Below are 19,859 nucleotides of genomic sequence, written 5' to 3'. Positions count from 1 at the left end.
ATGGTGATTGGTAATGATTGCATGATGATTGGTAATGACTGCATAGTGATTGGTAATGACTGCATAGTGATTGGTAATGACGGCATGATGATTGGTAATGACTGCATGATGATTGTGAACTGAAGGCAGAGGAGGCGTTCCATAGAAAACAACCCTCCGAAATGTTTGAATATAACCGCAAACCCCTCACAACACAAACACCATCTTAATAATAATTCTATAATGCTTTATTTGTCCTCTTAACTTTTCTCGGGAGCAGGGCGTTTAATGGATTAGTAGGAATACCTCAGCAGCAGCATAGTCATGATATACGAACCCCTCAAAGTTTTAAGAATTTAAATAAAAAATGAGGAATTTCCAGCCATGTAGGGGGACCATAGCAACAAAATGCCCTACTTAAACCTGGGGCTGATGTGGTCTAGGCCTTTCATTTCCATAGTCCCTCCCTGTGTCCCCTCTCTTTTTAATTCCTGGCTCCGCCACTTGTCAGTATATTTTAAGATAATTAATACTAAATAGTGTTCTTAATAGCAGAAGTTTCTCTCCCCCTACCCCATGTCACGAACCTTTAAAATTACTCCCCCACCGTCGACCCTCCAAAATCAGTCAAGTAGTTAAAAATCACTTAAACCACCTTTATTTTGCGAATTAGCGCCCCTCAACTGATCATGGATCCCATTTCCCCTCCCCCCGCCCCAATCAGCACCGACATTTGAAGACTTCTAGATACGCCACTGGTTAAAGGTCCAATTAAGGTTCTAGTATAGGTGTATTATGTGTCAAAAGTTAAAGTCTCATTAGAAGATATAGAAACATGCCTATACTGAATATTTTGAAAGAAAATTAAACTTGGACCAATGGTTGCCAAGATACGGATACCCTATGTAATTTTCACACCGAATTTGTATACTTATGCTAATTTGCCTATTTTAGGCCATGTGATCGAGGTACAATTTCTGGAATTCAATTTTTCGTCAAGTTTTCAAAATGTTTTAAACACATTTGTTTGTCATTTCTGTCGTATATAATTATTGAAAACAAATATGGCGACTATTTTGAATTTTCGAGCTTCCAGCGAATGCCATGAACGAGAGGGACATTAAACAATTTTGCTAACTATATGTACGATTACTATATCATGTTTTTCATTATGTGACGTTTAATTCAGAATTGGTCATGGACTCGAGGGCGCGGCCAGAGTTGGAACAGGTGAAGTCTCGGATCCGCCTTACCCACTACCATTCATTTAAAAATTTGAAAACAAAAAATCATTAAAATGCTATATCATTATTATCAAAAATTAAAACCAATTAGAAATAAAGAAACATTTAAACGGCCGTCTGTGTTAGAAAGAAGTCTCATTGATGGCTCATCAATCAACGAAGCCTTTTATTTCGCTATTTAGAGTAGCCGTCAGTAACATACTTTATTTTGAAATGATTTCCGAAAGGATGCTTCCCGTTTTTATTGTCTGCTCCAATTAACAGATGACTAGTTTAAACAGACGACTATTAATCACGTGGATATTCGTAATTTCCTTTAATGTCTTTTGCTTAGCCACTGTAGATGCATCCTTTCTAATGTGGAAGCTTTGCTGACGTAGTGGTAGAGCTGAATTTGTTTTGTAACTTATTTGCTTTATATTGAAATCTAACACCAAAGTAAAGATCAGACAGAGCAGTCGGTAAGACTTATGTTTTTTGGTATTGAGTGTTGGAATTACTGTATTACCATATGCTAATGTAGGCCTAATATAATGATAGACGGTAAGGCTATTATTCAATGAACACATACGGATTAAACCTATTTCGTATATAGCGTCTGTGGTTATGGTAAAATATTTCGTTGTAAGCCGCCGTTTTGTTATTTTGTTTGAAAATATACCTTTATTTCTTTTTAAATCGAAGATCTGGTTTCTACAATGTGGTAGTGTAACTCTACGTGTTTACTCCATCGATGTGTTTATTACACGTTTGATGTTTAAACCAGGTTATTAAAAGGAATTTGCCAGCTCCAGTCTAAGCAAAGAAAAAATTGAAGAAGTGTAGACCACAAAGCCATTGACAGATATGTTACTACGGAGAGGTGCTATCGTGGTATTATCTCATTAGTTACCTACATAGTTTAGAGCAAGGATAAAATTCCTTCATGTTATATAAAAAGAATCCTGTTGACATTTGTGATGTCATTGGAACGTCACTTGATATGAATGAATGTTTTTAAACGAAATAATTATGTGATAGTTTCGTAAGAGATTTTAAATATTTTGTATCTGTTATGATTCAAAGGATAGAACGACACTTATGTTTGAAGTGTTTATATGTTTATTTTTTAATTGTATTTTATTACAGTGATTTAATATTTATGACGCAAGTCATATAACATCAATTTCTAATAATTTATTTATGAAGTGAGATCATTTTAAGTTTAATTATTTTGTCCCAGACAATGCGATACAATCTGTTTCTCTTGTCAATACATTATTATATCATTGTACACCGAGAGGTGATATAACATCTCCTTTGATGTAAGTGCCTCCAGCGGGATTCGAACCCTGGACCTTCTGCTATCTATGCGAACGCTTTAACCAACTAGGCAATGAAGCTTTGTTGTGAATTCAAATCCGAATAAAGCACTAAATTCCTTCACACTCATGCACATGCGCATTAGACAATAGGCCTACTAATCCTTGATGCATTGCAAATATACCAGACCACTGCCAGCCTAGGCCTTGGCTAGACCATAGGTCATAGGTCTACGGTACTTACAATTACCATCAACAACCGTCAACATATGCTAATTACAATTATCAATTATTCCAATTAGGCCTACTAATTAAACCTATATAATATAAACAAATAGGGCCTAGAATACCTATTATATGTAAAACTATAATTGTAATAAACATAATAATGATAATAATAAAAAAATTCTTTATCTTTATCAAATTCACCAAATAGAACTTTTGGTTCGGTGTCCTCTATCTTCATGTTGTACTTTATAGACAAAATTAAAGACTTAATGGAGCAGGTTAAAACGGTACTGTCAGCCAGCATACATTTAAAATATTGAAACATCGTCTGGGCCTACATCACACGAATAGCATTAAATTTTAAAATATTGATTACAAAACCCCCAAAAAAATCCCAGCAATAGGTCCAGGTCTTACTGTATACTCGATTCCAGAATTGTTTATTTTTGCAGATGGATTTACTAGGAGGAGCGTTGGCTGGCGTTGCAGCTGTTACATTTGGCCCGTCTCTATTAGGTTTTACTGGAACTGGAATTGCATCTGGATCCATTGCAGCCAAACTCATGTCGGTTACAGTCTGGGCTAACGGAGGAATTGCAGCTGGAAGTGTTGTTGCTCTACTGCAATCGGTAGGGGCTGTTGGACTAAGTCTGAAAGGCAAAGCTCTTGCTGCCGCTGGAGGCGCTGCAGTTGTACGAGGTGGAAATATTCTCTGGCAACATGTACTGGAAGGAAGGAGGGGAGGACATGAGGACCAAGGGGAGGATGAAGAGGAACAAGAAGATAATGAGAAAGAAGAGAAGAAGGGAAAGCAGAAAAGGAACCGTACCTTTGAAGAAGGCAGAGTGGGAAGACCCAAATTAAAAATATGCTGATCATAGGTCTGTTAGCATAAGAATACCAGACGTGTGTGATTAAAGTTACTAACAAAAGATTAAAGCCTTGTAAAATATGTTGCCACCGGTACTACTGTTAGAAATATACAGTAGGCCTGAAACCGTCTCGGCCGGCATTAAGCTACATTTACCATACTCGCGCGAATAACCACCCCGTTTGAATAAGCGCCCCTCGATTCCTAAAAAAAAATTCAATCATACAGTACAGTACAGTACATCACCAACCTTATTTTTGCATCAACTATTCGCATCTATCTTAGCATTGTCGGTCGGTCAGTCCAGCTATCCATCAGTCCATTAAGTATAACATGATTTTCAGTTTTGATGTATCTTTAGAATCCCGTACTTGTTTTATTGCTACCATTTTTTGATTTAGAACTACTAGTATTTAATAGGCCTATCTAAAAATGAAAATACTGTTCGGCCATTTTCAGTCAACAAAAATTAACTGACTTCATCACTCTCGTATCTAAGCAAGAAACCCTGCAATGATCCTGCTAATCTGAATTGGCAGATCGCCAACACCTTACTACCACCACCAACACCACCACTAATTTCATCTGCTGTTGAATCGTCAAGAGAGCCATGCTCTCTTGACGATTACCTTTTCTTCAGCAAAACCATTCGCTTATCTTCGATTAAAATATGAAGTGCCCCTTGAATTTTCCAATTTCCCATAAGCACTCCTTCAATTTTCATCTATTTCCATAAGCGTCCCCTTAATTTCTGTTTTTCTGTTTTTATAGCGCCCCGTTTGAATAAGCGCTCCTCAAAAAGAGCCAAAATATTTTAAGTGCCCTTTGCGCTTATTCGCGAGAGTCGGTACACTTGACACGATACAAATGCGCTCAATGTTGAAGATAGATATGTCGTTGCCGGGTCGTTATCGTCTAGTGATAAGGCTATAATCACGACTTTGGTCAAAATGATAGTCTCAGGCACTTGTCTCTTATTTATAGGCGTTGGACCTTTCCAGTTGCCATCACAGTATGCTATACCGTACTTTATATTAATTCCTCGTCCTATTTTACTCCAACGATTATTATACCACTTTTCAAAATTGAAATTCCTCATCTGACGTAAAAGCTCTCATATTAGGACCTACCTACTGTAAACCTATTAACTTCAGGGGCCAAAAAGCGTTCCCTAATGTACCGGTAGGATTGTTCCCTGAATTAACATTTAAAACAACAAAAATTATACATTGCTTCTTAATGAAAATGATATGAATAAATAATGAGATGTTATCATTTTAGTTACAATACTGTTTTGAGCTTTTGCATGCACAAGATACAATAGAATGAATAGTGAGTACCGTTAAGCTGTTGAGTTTGATAGTCAGGGACTTTAGAAATATTAGGGTGCAGGTTATGGATTGGAATTCGATGACAGCGATTAGGAAAAAGAAAATAATCAATATTGACTAAGGGCCAAAATAATTTATGATGGTTGTGATTGATTTGTAAAAGTACAGTAACAGTAATAATTCCATTAAATCATTGGACATTCTAACTGGAGTGTTGTGAAGAATGTTGGATATAGTAGGTGAATAACCATCGATATTCATTTTAAGGATCAGGAAAAAACTCTTGATGTTAAGTTTATTGGTCAAAAGTTTTCAAAATTTAAATTTGAATGAAATACTGTTTTTTTTTTCACTTGTGTGGTAGGATATAAATAAGAGTATTTTGACGTTTGTAGTCTACTGTAATTGTAAGATGTTACCTGTATTTTGTTTAGCTTAATTAAAGTAATAAATTTGATACTGTACCTTTGATTTATGAATCACCAAATACCAACAGAAAAATACTATAAGCCATTGGGGAGGAGGTGTGCAAAAATGTACAGACTGAAGAATACCGGCGGGGTCAAGTGGCAAAGCTGGTTGGATCGCAGCCTTTTTTTAATAGTATGGATGGCAACATTCATGACCAAATACTGCCCTAAATAGGTTGCTGCTTAAAGATTTAATATTCCATTTAATCTTTATTACTGTACAAAGAGAAAATAACAAATTTTCTTTTATTCCCGACTGTATTAAAAATATTATAGATCTTTTTCGACCCGATACTATGTATACGATACGGATCATGTGTTTATCTCTAGGACGATGCTGGTGGCGTCTCAAATGTTGTTTAGTAGGTCCGCTGGTGGTAGCAGGCGCAGATCCAGACCTTCGCCCAGTTCGCCCAGGCGAAGGTCAGGGTGAGAAAGAAAAATACAATTTTGACCATTTTTTAAACAATCATACTTTCATTCGTTGACTTTTATTTTGAACATTACCATTGGGACTTAATTTACATCTGCAATAGCCTATATCTTACACTTTTACACTGACTGTACTGTAGACAATACCAGAGAGGTTCATTCCCATTACACTATGGTCTTCCATTTCTATACCGCATGATACAGTGCATCACAAACGTTACGTAACCACTACTAACTCGGAGTCGCTCAGCTCAGTCGTACATGTGTTTATCTTGGCATTGACACTGGATGTTTTTAGCATTATTTTAAAGTAATAACCTATCAGACATTCACATGAACAACTAAACGAATAAAAATATATTTCTATTAACTATTGTTTTCAGCAACATTGGAGTATCTAGAACTTAAGTTGGGGTTGGGGGGTCAGGGGCAGCCACGAGAATTGAAGTGGTGAGGACCAGAATGCGAGCGAAGCGAGCACTGAGGCTGGGGGCCAGAGGCCCCGGGATAAATTTATTTTTCCATTGTATAGGCCATACACGAATTTTAATGTTCTGTAATAGAAATCTAATATATAGTTTTAAAATATTTTTTATATAAAAATACAGGGGAAGATTTAGGGTGGGGGTGGGGCGGAAGGCCCGGCCCCGCCTCCCCACCCCCATTTTAGGAGGTAAAAAAGGGAACAAAGAAAGAAAAAGAAAAAAATGATAGCCCAGAACGCCGTGGTGACGCCGGTAGGGTCAATTTTCGTCGAAAGGTATCAAGATGACAAACAGTTTCATTGGACTCATTTCTTGCTTATGTTACACATGCTTACCTAAGATTATACTGACACTGGTTTTAAATCACGGTCAAGTAGTTAAAAGTCACCTAAAATCACCTTATTTTGCGAATTAGCACCCCTCAACTGATCATCGAGCACCCCCCCCCCCACTTTTCAAGACATCTAGATACGCCACTGACTTACATGGCCAGATGAATGAAAATACTCAATCGATGTACCACCAAATCGTAACCAGCCTTTATCATGCCCTCACGATGACACCGGGGACGCAACTGCCAAAAAACTATTATTGGCAGCGAAGGGACGCTACCAATAATCATTCAACAAACTACCAGGTTTCTAGATTGATTTGTAAGGTACTACATGGCTCAACTATTTTTTACTTAGGGGTTGATTGGTAAAAATCGCACACAAATCATACGACGTCACTGATAACGCCGGGGACGGCAACTCGATTTTGGAATTAATTTTCCCAATAAAGTTATACTAAATATCTAATGACGAATATTGTCTTCAGCTGTCTTTCTTGGTCATTCAACTGTCATTCTATCTATTTTTTCGGTGATATTACCATTCTCAATAATCTATAAAACACCCACATAAAAACGTCACGTTGGATAGATCGGTGGGGACGCCGTGATGACGCTGGTAGGGTCAATTTTCGTCGGAAAGTATCAAGATGATAAACAGTTTCATTGGACTAAACGCCTCAAATGTTATTTTCGGCATCTAGAACACAAAAATTCTCGGGGGATGCCCCGGACCCAGGAGGACAGTGTTTTCTCTATCGGTCCAACTCCCCCCCCCCCCTCCTTTTGGACATCTCTGGATCCGCCCCTGAAAAATGTTTTAAACTAATATCGGGGGCTATGATGAATATGGATTATTAATTTGTTATATTTTCCACAGACACATAAATAAATGTCTGAACTAATATTATTTTATGGGTTCATATTACACTAAAATGTGTTTTCCAGCGACAGAAAAAGTAACTCTCTTCTCATGACCCCCGCCTACCATGGCAACCCATCTGTGTTATTCAGGGTAAACTCTAGGCAAGTGTATAATGGAACCTGAAGTCTGATTTTCTGCAAAAGCTCACTGTGTGTAGTAATTGTTCTAATTTAATTGGATAAAAGCTAAGCCCACATGGACACTGAATTTCAACTGAAGAAAAAAATGCATATTTTCTTAATCATAATCATTAATCTTACACCAAAGGGAAGAACATAATGTGAACTAGCATTAACTATTCACCACAGAGTTCACAGACTTGTGGTTCCTGAGTTATGTCAAGAAGACTAGGTTAAGTCTAAACATACAGGTGGAATTTACACTTTGTTTTTCACAAGAACACATTTCATAGGAACACTGAGGCTGAAATTGCAAAAAAAAAAAAAAATTAAGAATAAAAATAAGAACAAATTGAGGCTGAGATAAAAATGTCAAATAAGGTTTTCTTATTTTTTTTTTAATAGAAAAACCAAAACATTTTTATCTGCACCTTATGTGCAGAAGTTGTGTCTATGTAATACTGTACCCTCTATAATACAATACAATAAAGGTGTACCTGTCATTTGGGGCCATTTTTACCTGGCCTTTTCTTCTGGGGCCATTTTTACCGGGGCCTTTTTTCAGGGGCCATTTTTCTGGGCCATTTCTATCTACATTGGAGTACAGTAAGTATACTACTGTACAATAATACTTTTCTATGTTTGAAAGGTGTGTAAAATAATAACAAAATAAGAACATTTTGAGCCTGAAATCGGCCAAAAAAATAAGAACACTGAGCTTGGGCAAAATTTTACTGGTTGTTATGTTTTTTTTTCTAGCTATGTAGTGTAGCTATTCAAAACCTAATCAATTTAACTTGTGGTCTGTCAAAAAGTGGTCAGATTGAAACCTGGCCAGCCGTACTGGTGTCTACGGCCCTAGGGTGTGTGCTGATGAAAATTTCAGTATTTTACCTTTGGAGGTCCGGAAATAGAACTTGAATTACCGTTTAATTCTTTTTATTTTTTATTACGAATTCAGTAAAAAAAAAAAAAACCCACCTTAAGATAGCAGGAAATAAGCTTTCCACACTTCTGAGGTGTCTTTTAATGACTTTCAAGTTCTTCAAAATTCAAGGTTTTCCCCTCTTGAAAACGGCCAGGTAAACTTTCTCATTCTTATTACAGTAAAAAGGCCTATTTATGTGTGTATACGTACATAAAAAAATTGAGTTGCTTACGTGTTCTTTTTTCCATGAATGGATAACCCCCAAAGTGCGAAGGTGAAGTGATAGGCTCGTTGATTACGTGACGGGGCGCTAGCTGGCACCACCCCCACCCCCGCGCCCCTAGATACGCCACTGGAGCAGTTATGAAAAAACACAGGGTTGCTTTCCATTCGATGATGATTTTGTTGAACGACTGCTGTAGTTCCCCATAACTACAACATCAATGAGGTAGACATAATCACACCTCAACTCATGCGGTACTTTTGAGGGTTTTCAGGTTAAGACCAAGCCGTCGTTAGCTGCTATGCTCTGCAGGGATTATAATATGAAACAACCGATCGTAACGACTTCTTTGCCAACGCTACTTCTAATAAGAAAGATCAAAATACAAACGTGAAAATCCAAGATAAGTGTATGCAAGGTAGGGAAGGTCGTCCCCCCCCCCCGCAAGGGTGGGGGAGGGGTAGGGAAGGTCGTACAACCCACCCCCACCTTCTAAAATTGTCAAAGTTCCACTTTTTTTACAGACATTTTTTCTAGGGCCTTTTCACAATGTCATAGGCCTAGATAAAAAAGTATTGATGCATGATGAGTACCAGCAATGAGTCCAAAGACCTTGTCAAATGCGTGACGTCTATCTATCTCAATTCCAATTCTGAAACTTAGCCTGCCATCTGCTTCAAGTTGGTGATGCTGTAATCGATTTTCCTGTCTCCCACTGAAAAGGTCCAAAAATGATGATCACGACCCACCCACAAAAAATCCTGGATACACCCCTGATTAGAACTTGTTAATAAACATGACTTTACTAAAAATACACAATATGAAGCAATTACGGAAAATCACCCTCCGAAATGTTTGAATATAGCTGCAAACCCGGCCTCACTAAAGTAAACACATAATAATAATAATAATAATAATTACTATAATTCGTTCGTCCTCATTCAAGCAGGACGTTTAATGGATTAATCATGAAATGCACAGACTTCAGCAGCATCATAATCGCAGGTTCGCAGCCCATATGCGAGTACATAGGCGGATTCAAGGGCCCAGGCCCATAAAGTTTTGAAAATTAAATTAAAAATGGGGAATTTCCTGCCATCTAGAAGGACCCGGCAGCAACACAATTTGCCTCTTTAACCACTTGGATTCTGCTCAAGGCCTACGTCCTGCTAAGCACAGCAATTAAAAAAGAAAGAAAGAAAAAAAAAAAACAATTCGGTGTGGCCTAATAAATTTATTGATTTAATTTATAACATTGGCGTTTAATTGAGAATTGGACATGTGTGGACTCGGGCGCGGCCAGATTGCAACAGTCTGTTTCGGATCCGCCTTAGGCCTACCCAACCATTCATTTATAAATTTGAAATGAAAAAAATAAAAAAAGAAAAAAAAAAAATCATTGGAATGCTATAAGCATCACGGTCTGTGCAGATTTTACATCTCCCTGCTAAGAGTGCCATATTCCGACCATCCAGCGGTTCCAACTGAATAGGAGTTGAATGGGAGGCCTTACCCAGATTTGGCCTACGAGCTAGCACCGAGAGTCCCACTGTCTGACAGCTTATTCTATCCTAGAGCCGCCACTCGCCAGCACTTTTAATTGCCCGACGGGGGATAGATGTGTATAAGAGACAGCCCCGGGGGGGTCACAAAGAAACCCCGACGAGAGCAAGTGGGAATGGGCGGGCGGGCGTCGCTCAAAAATTTAACATGTAGCATGCCTAAATATGGTCATGATGACATCACATGACTAGAAAGAAAATTGTGCGATCTGGGAGAAATCCAACACATAAACGGCGGCCGGATGTTTAAGTCATGCTGTTAAGCAGCATTTTTAGAGAGAAACAGAGTGGTGCTAGCGACACGAGAGTGGAAAAACGTGGAGAGGATTCCAGACTTGTTTAAAACATGTCTTCTGCTGATGATGCAAGAGCTACTGTTTCTTCTTTACTGAAAGGCATTGATAGGTAGAGGAATCTGATATCGAATTTAAACGCATCACATGTACAAAATGTATTGAAATTAGATGATAAAAGTCTAGGCCAACTTCTTGGTAGGAGGGGCCTAGGCCGCCAGGCTGGTCAGCCAGCAAGGCCAGCCTAGCTACCCAAGTGAGGGGCTAGGCTAGGTGGCTGGCCCGACAATTCTAGAGGCCAAGACTATTTTAAAATACCGGCTTGCTTGATGTATGCCTACAACACATCTAGGCTGTTGTTCTATAAAGTGTCTTTTTAATTAAAAGTTAGAATAAAAAGATAAATACAGTACAATTACTATACTACTAGCCTATTATAGCTACAGTATATAGGCCTGGGCCTAATTAATGTTGTTAGGATGTGTTTATTATGCCGGCACCGGACAATGTGCCAACATATTGTCCGGTGCCGGCATAATAAACATTTTTGTTGTTGTTTTGACTGGGATTGTTACCGGGGATTCCCATGTGCATGAACATAACTTGCATTTAAACAACTGCCCTGCGTTTCTATATTCCTGTGAAAAATCAGCCATTAGTATTACTCGAGCATCAATGGGAAGGGAACATCCTAATTATAGTTATATAGTAGGCATATGTAGGTGCCTAGTTTTTGGTCTTTACCTCGAGCTAGGCCAGCCTTTGCCGACAGTAAACTTTATTTCTTGATGTCGTAGGTTAGTTTTTAATATTTGCTGGCACCTGCATAATAAACACTGCCTTAATGTTAACGCCGTGGCTAGAGATACGGTACCGTATCGGAACTTCCAATTGCTGAAGGTACTGTAAATGATATTACGTCATGATTAGCCAATAGAAATGACCGACTCTATTTGGTTTTTTTGCAAAGTCGACGTCGCGATCATGAGAAACGGGCGCGAACAGTTACGATCAAATTTATGTCATAATAGGCCCATTTCATGTACTTCGATTGGGCTTATCACAAGGTTTGGGTTTAAAGTCCTTTTCTGTTATTCTTGCGTATTTTATGGTCTACCATAGAGAATGGTCTACTTAGGCCGAATACCCGCCTAGGGGGCCTATGCAGTGCTTATGTGTACAGTACTACTACTAGGCTAGGCTTAGGGCTGTAAGTGCTACTACTGGGAGCCTAGCCTAAGCTTATAGAGTAGTAGGCACTAGTTAATATTGCTGATTGAAATAGCCAACCAAGCAACATGGTGATTGTAATTATCAGTGAGAGTAAACTTTATTTGTAGTGTGTAGGACAGTGCGTATACTACAGGGAATTAGTATGCACAGTAAAGTAGCAAGGGTAGCTAAGGCTAGGCCTGGCTTCTACTATTAAAATAGTTTACTCAGTCGCTTGATGTCACCAAATCTAGCAAAACTGCTATTCTTTTTATTTGCTATAGGGCCTCGGGCTACAGAATATTAATCACAGCTTGTCAACAACACCCGCGAACGAACGACATTTCTTATCTTCGATCGCAGTGCTAAATAAAACACACACTCACTACTCTTGCAGCAGCAGTGCACTGAATGACGTCGCGCATGTATCGGCATTTCTATTGGCTAATCATGACGTAATATCATTTACCGTACCTTTAGCAATCGGAAGTTCCGATACGGTACCGTATCTCTAGCCACAGCGTAATGTTAACATTGTGTATAAACTAACAGCAGACAAAAGTAAAATTTAGCATTGTGTTAGCCTTTGTATTTTCATATTTTTTAAGATATATTTGCAAAATCATATTTTAATTTTCATATTTATTATACTTTGTTTTATTTATTTTACATTTGTAATATTTGATGAAAGATAGTAAATCAAACTTTCTTGGCGAGAATTGTTATCATACCATCAACGTTCTCGACCGGTTTGCAGTTCAATGGTCCTTGGAGGCCCTTCCCCCCCCCCCAGGCCACAATACACAATACAATACAACGGTGGCATAGGTTCTAACCCTCCCGATTCGATCGAATTTACATGCTATTGCCCGGTCTCTTGGAAAAAAACTTAGTATCCGAAATTACTAGGCCACATGAATGGAAAGGGAGGGCGGTTTTTTTTTTTTATAGATTATTTTGCTTTTGTTTTTATCGACGAGGGACTGTTTATACTGTATTTGGCCTGTAATAGTAAATATTGTATAAAAAACTGGTTTAATTTTATAGTTTTTTCAAAGAAAATGTATTTGAAGTCACAAAATTGCATTTTTATTTTTATGCTGTTAAATAATTGATGTGGCAAAAAAAATTTTTTTTTTTCTGCATCAATATTTTATGAATTTTGGACATGGGCAGGAGTGATAATCTAATACATTTTTCTATTTACCCTTATAAAACCCTTATAAATTATATTTATACACCTCGAAAGATGTTACTGCAATCAGAATATTTAAACGTTGAGAGCGCTTTTCACTAAATGGTGGGAATGAGGGTGTCCTTCACCTGCAAATTCTCCCTTCTTCGAATTTTTTAGGTCTAGGGGCTTAGAACGTCTGCAGTGGTATCCTGCATGAATCTTCTGTCCAACCGATACACTCACTCAGACACTTTGCTGCCGTTCAAGGCAGATCGTCTTGTGGTTTAGGGACAATCTAATCCATCTCAAAGCATTACTCATTTGAAATTAAATAATCAACCTTGCTGGGGATGATATAATAATTAATTTTATTGGCTTTAAGCAGGATTAAATACAACTGCAACACACTCTATATAATGCGCGAACGAGCTTTAACCCTGATTTCCCTCAAGCGACTATAATGTCCTGTCACACTGTCTTGATGCAAACACCCCCAGCATTTTAGAGTAGGCTTAGTATAGCTCCGACAATTGTCCAACATATCTACACCATTTTAGGGTGTCCGAATATTGGTTTGTTTGCGATAAGCTTATGTTATTGATTGAACATCACTTGCTAATGAGAGATCCATCTGTAGTCCTAGACTTGGCCCTCTAGAAAGGCATACTAGCTGAAACCACTAGCATTCTGGTGAAGGCTGTGTTTTAAGGTTGAATAAGATTTTTTTTTTTATATTTTAAAGATATAATCCAGAAAATCTAGCAAAACTTGAAAGATATGTAGAAATACAAACAAGAGAAAACTCATACGACTTAGAAGCTAATTTAGCTGTCTTGAAATTGTAAGTACAGTACATTTGAAAATATTTCACAAAAATTTAAGCATGATAATTAAGTTTATGTTTAAATAAAGATAATAAATATTAATATCAACTGAGACCTGAAGTTTAAAAATGCAATGTCATAATTCCAGAGAGTAGAAAAAAAATAATATAAAATTTCTATCAAAAATTGAATTCATGCATATAGAAGAAATAATTCAAATTACATCTGCCATTTAGTGAAAGTACTTCAAGAGTTTGCCCAATTTTTCTGAAGTAGCGCCTACAAAATTGACTTTCAACATGTGAAGTTATGGATTAAGAATAAGAAATGAAATTGAAAATAACAACTAGAGTCAATGGTAGATCTATATAATTGAACTAAAGCTTTAATATCAAGTTATGTGCCTACCATTCTACTAACCTGTATTATTTTTTTATTATAAAATAATATCATTAATAATAATTTTTAAGTAATTTTCCAGTAATTTTCCTTTTTAATCTCTCAATTTCACTTGTCTTTGTGTTTCTGATTTATTGTTTTTTTAATTGTAAGTAGAATAAATTAAACTTATTTAGGCTTAAATTTATCAGTATATCAGAATTTGCCTATATCACCCATTTTTCTGTTTGTATTGGTGTACGTATATTTTAAAATCCATTTTGGAAAGTTTTGTATTACTAAATGTCCAACTTCAATTTGATTCCTTACTATATTATATAGTTTGATGAAAATTGCAATAAAGTATTTCATATTTCGTATATCCTTTACTAATTTGATTTATTTCATTGTCAGGTACCAGCTTAACCCGATGCACTTCCAACTACATGTATCTCAACAGATTCTGTTAAAGGCACTGACCAATCTCCCACATACTGACTTCATTTTGTGCAAGTGTCTCATTGATGAGTCTCATGTATCCTTTTTCATTAGCTGTTAAGTAGGTGAGTTGATTGGTCGAGCGGTTAAGACAGGGGAACCGTGACATACAGCCATAATATCGGCGCTGGTTCGAATGCTACACTCGCCTATGGTTGTGTAGGTCCAGTGTACACAATTGGCTTGTGCGCTTTAAAGAACACAGTACATCCTTCGAGAAGAATAGGGGGTTAGCCCAGTGTACTGGTCCATTTCAGCCCTTGCCTGTCTGCAGAAGAAGCATTTACGTCATGGCCCATGTTGGGTATCTTACCTGTGAATCCTTCTACCACACTACGTAAGCAAGGTCATACACATAGTGACTCGGGAAGTTGTTGTTGAGTACGGTATAACATGTGAGGTCTTACCACAATATGGATCTCTTGGTTGAGAGGTTATAGTAGTATATTAGGGTAAATCACATTATAAGTTTTAATTTGTTCTTCAGTTCACCTAACACTTCAATTAAGTTGTCCAAAGTTTAGCAGTTTTTGTTACTTTAATACTGTAATATAAATTCAACATTTTATAAATATACCCTTAGCTAATTTCCAGCAACAGGAGCCCCAATTAAAAAGTATTCTGTACCTACATTTACTGTTAGAGACCTGCGAATTTCAGAAGTTCTGGGTAAGTTACATATTGCTAATATGGAACTTACAATATGGAATAAATGTTGATAATAATTAAATTAATAATTATAGTAATAAGGATGATAATTACGGAAACTTTATTACTTTATTATTTACATTATTGAATAAATGTTGATACTATATAACCATCTAGTAAACATTTAATAAAATAGTAGTAATGATGATAATGATTTTGATTATATTATACAGTATTAATGATGATAATAATGATTATAGAATTAGTAATGATGGTAACATTTAAGTGTATAGTTCGCTACACTTTCACCTCCAAGTAATGTAATTAACAATAATAATAATGATACGATGGGGACATCGATCATATACATTTTTAATGTATAGAAATATGGCTTTCATTACCGACAAAATTAATGCTGAAGCTCGGTTACCATAGAATCGCTCACCCTAGCGGCGACAATCACCAACAGTTTTCGGGACAGTTGAACTTGTTTCAACTTTGCTGATTGCGTTGCAGATGAATCGGGGTGCCTTCCCAATTACGTCAGGGAAGCTAGCATTGCACCCTGATTAGTCTGGAATGCAACTGGCGAAGTTGAATCAGGTTCAACCTTCCCATCAACTGTCACTGACAGAATGAGCGATTCTATGGAAATGGGGCTTTACTGAAAAATGTTTCCTTTGTTTTTATATTAATAACAACAATTGAGAAAATTGTATTATGATTTTTCATTATTCAATTCCAATGTGTTTAACATATATAAAACATTGATTTTGCTTTGTTATAGAATGAGCTTGTTGATTTAGAAGACATTGTAGTTGGAATCGTGGGTTTTGAAGATTCAATTCGAAAATGTATGTATTATTAACAACAGTTATGTACAGTAGTATAGCAAGTTACTGCTTTAATGATAAACTGTCTGTTGTATGCTCATGATGTGATGTGATCATGACCATATTTAAGCATGAGCCCCTGTTGTTCGATTCAATGTAAGGTAGAAGAAATTTAAAAAATGTATCTGAATATATAAAACATTTATAAATAACCTATGTTTACTTGTGTAGTTATCTGTCATGTGCTTAAGATCACATATCAGACCATAAGCAAGCGGCTACTGGCCCAATTATTAGGAGACTTGACCGATCGAGAACTGGAACAGTGGATGACAAAATATGGCTGGAGACTTCAAGACGATGGAAAGGTGTTTATAACTAACCAGGACGAAATTGTAAAGACAAAAAACATCACAGAAAAAATAGACTTCGAGAGTAAGTAAATTTAAAATTCCCTTAAATTTTTGTACAATATTAAGTGTACAATCAGATGAGGAGCAACAGGTGTGGGAGAGAATGTGGCTAAATTTTTAGAGGATAAAATATACTCTGTGAACTAATTATTAATCAAAAGTCTATAAAAAAAATTTTTTAATTGTTAAATCAGCATTTTTATGAGCATTTGTTGTGCAAACAAGGGATAACAAATAATAATAAAATGTTGTAAAATTGTTGTTGAAAAAATAAATTATGAATCGATTTTAATTTTATGGAAGTGGTTGGTGCAGCGGTTGCTGTGGAGGTCGCTTTAACCAAGAGTGTAAATGGGTACCACATTTTTGCTGAAAAGGTAAAATGACTCCCTTTAAGGAGTGGTGATCCCCCTCATAGCTTTGCATTATCTGGCCGCTACAAGTTTAACTACCTTTACCCTTTAATTTTGTCTGAGTAATTGCATCAGTTTCAGGTTTATCATTCTTTAGGCCTTCCAATTTTAACCATACTGATTCAAAATTTGTTGTTGTCAATAGTACACCGAGTAATAGTAAATTTTGAAGGAAAGCGTATCGTCCTTATTGGAACATGACCTTCCAGTTGCTGTGCTGTTGCTCTACTAACTAGACTAAAGCAATATGCACAGCTTTAGTAATACGAATCTAGTGTCTAACTCTAAGACGCCTGGTTTATTAACAGTAAAAAAAAAAGGTTTCTACCATTTTATATTTACTTTGAATTATACAGTTGAACTTGCCTATGACGAATCCAGATTTTAATTAATTTAAGAAAACACAATAATTTTGGAATGCAAGATAAGATTGACTTACAATTTATTCCAGTTGGGCAAAGTTGACTTAGGCAAGTTTAACTTTACTGTCTCTATTAAGTGTTCAATCTTTCAATTATTCACTTGAGTTGAAAGATAAATAGTACCTTTTCAATACCAAAAACTGCAATACTAACTGCTTGATTTTGTTTTTCTCTATTTAGGTGTTGCTAGCATAATGGCACACACTCCATGAATCTCCTTCATTGTGCTAAGATCGGAAGCAACTCATCAAGAAATGGACTCTCGTTTTTGTGTATAGGACATGGAAAATTATTTATTAACACTCTGACCGCCAGGGGTTTGAAAAACTAGTATCAGAAAACGCTAGACCTTTTAGCGAATTTTAACACTTTTCCGAGGCTCGTTGATAGTGCGTATGTGATCAGATTGACATGTAATGAATACTACAATAACTACAAACATCTTAGCTTTACAATGATACCAAACACTTTATCCTTTATTCCGTAACAGTATGATGAAAATGACTCACTTTTAGAGATTTATGCAATTTATTACAACTAAGCTGAGATAATCGCGATTTTGTGAAAGTTACATCACTACTGCTACGCTTAATGTAAACAAACAAATAGTGAAATACTGATGATCCAGACTGTATAGTGTTCAAATTGTTAATACATGTCGCTAATTACCCCATCTATCGAATTCCGTAAAATAAAACCTGAAATTCGGAGATTTCCGTTTTTGGCGGTCAAGCGTTACATTACCAAACACGGAGATCCCGTGTTTGGCGGGCAGAGTGTTAATAACCCAACCATAAATATCTTTAGTCAATTCTATCAATTTTATGAATCAGGCAGGCATATGCTATTCATTTTCTACTAGTAACTTTTGAAAAATATTGGCTCCAAGAAATTCCTTAAATTATAAGTAGGCACAATGAATATAGAAGTGATTTTATTCTCACCAATGAGTGGCACTCTTGTGGGAGTGCTTGGCCAGTGCAGCGACAGTTTCCCTCTTGTGCATCACATCCAGTGGTGGCGCCAGAAGTAGTTCAACAGGTTAAATGAAGGGTGATGTCTGATGAGACTGTGTGCTGCCGACCCATAGTGCTCCAGCGTATGTTGGATGAAAGTGAAAAACTCTTCAGTATGAAGGCTACCATAAATGCTCAAATAAGCACTTCAGCGCTTTTTTGGAGGCTTTAGTGTGGCGCTTATTCGAGAGCAGCACTTATTAAAAAATATTGGCATAGCGCTTTCCATGCCCGTTTTCATGTTACCTATCTCACATGTTCCTGTAGTTCAGTTGGCATATCATAGGTCCTTTGTCATCGTAAGTAAATGTTCATAAAGAAATCCTTGTGTCTTGTGTCCATTGTGTTATTTATTCATTTTAGCACTGTATACATTGAATTCAAAAACCTTTTTCTCAAAGTGTTTCTTTACACACATGGTAATATTTACTCTCGATTAAGTGCTGCAAGAGCGGTGCTTAGCGCAAAAAATCGGGTTTGGTGCAGTGCTTATTCAAGGGCGTCGCTTATTTGAGTGTTTATGGTTAGGAGTTATGTTGCTTTTTTTTAGTCATGAAAAAATCCCTTATGTTAGTATTTGAACTCAGGGTACTACGTTTTGGAAAAAACATCTTACCCACCAAGCTGGAGCGCCACACCTGGTCTTGCTGTACCAGCTTCTGGTACCTTATCGCACATTCTTTATAAGGTACAAATTATGTCAATAAAATTGAGAAAATCCTAATCTGAAATGCGTTTTATTGTTCATATAGAAAATAAGAGAATTTTCACACTAGCACGATTTAATAACGATTTATTTTGTATACTATGAAAAATAATTTCACAAATCAAATCAAGTGGCATATGATTAAATTGTAGTAGTAAAAGCTTATTATATTTTAGGATTCTATAAAAATTGATCAGGTTTTATGTCAATTTTCAACTTTATGAAAAGTTTAAACATTATGATATTGAATTACGGTTTAATGGACTGTTTAAAACATTTAAGAAATAGTTTGTGATGTATTTCTCCTCGTTTCGCGGAAAGTTCCCCCTTGATAAAAGTGTATCAAATGAGTGGTTCTACTGCATTTTGCTTTATTCATTAATAAAAATGATAAAATTTGACGTTCCTCTGAATTGCGTCAAAGAAATCTAGGTCAAACAATAAACAAAGGTTTTAATTAAAAAAAAAACAAAAAAAAACCAATCAAAAGTAAAGTTACTATAAAATCGCTATGAATTTAAGTTGGACTGTTTAGTACTGGTAATTTACTTAATAATAATATTTTATTTAACTTCCACTTTTTTTACAGTGGCACTC

The 19,859-nt window shown here is 36.5% G+C and overlaps 3 protein-coding genes across 3 annotated transcripts in view; 2 read left to right on the top strand and 1 right to left on the bottom strand.

The window, feature by feature from the left end:
• The first annotated feature begins 1,558 nt into the window (after nucleotides 1–1,558).
• On the top strand, nucleotides 1,559–5,377 carry LOC117119715 (interferon alpha-inducible protein 27-like protein 2A). Its single transcript, XM_033264559.1, has 2 exons — nucleotides 1,559–1,684; nucleotides 3,205–5,377. The coding sequence occupies exon 2, from the start codon at nucleotides 3,205–3,207 to the stop codon at nucleotides 3,625–3,627; it is 423 nt and encodes a 140-aa protein (XP_033120450.1). The 5' UTR covers nucleotides 1,559–1,684; the 3' UTR covers nucleotides 3,628–5,377.
• A 5,302-nt stretch (nucleotides 5,378–10,679) lies between these two features.
• LOC117119711 (eukaryotic translation initiation factor 3 subunit K-like) lies at nucleotides 10,680–19,280 on the top strand. Its single transcript, XM_033264548.1, has 7 exons — nucleotides 10,680–10,834; nucleotides 13,854–13,952; nucleotides 14,728–14,848; nucleotides 15,406–15,480; nucleotides 16,247–16,313; nucleotides 16,524–16,727; nucleotides 17,721–19,280. The coding sequence occupies exons 1-7, from the start codon at nucleotides 10,776–10,778 to the stop codon at nucleotides 17,750–17,752; spliced, it is 657 nt and encodes a 218-aa protein (XP_033120439.1). The 5' UTR covers nucleotides 10,680–10,775; the 3' UTR covers nucleotides 17,753–19,280.
• The window catches only part of LOC117119704, a 5,339-nt gene continuing 4,648 nt past the window's right edge, over nucleotides 19,169–19,859 (bottom strand). The window contains exon 4 of the mRNA XM_033264538.1: nucleotides 19,169–19,235. Within this exon, the coding sequence (XP_033120429.1) occupies nucleotides 19,169–19,235 (67 nt within the window). The remainder of the gene's footprint in view (nucleotides 19,236–19,859) is intronic.

Source organism: Anneissia japonica, unplaced genomic scaffold, assembly GCF_011630105.1.
Source record: "Anneissia japonica isolate Jap-2015-1 unplaced genomic scaffold, ASM1163010v1 scaffold472_len315957_cov169, whole genome shotgun sequence".
Classification (NCBI taxonomy): Eukaryota; Metazoa; Echinodermata; class Crinoidea; order Comatulida; family Comatulidae; genus Anneissia; species Anneissia japonica.
This window is presented reverse-complemented; position numbering and strand designations above follow the sequence as displayed.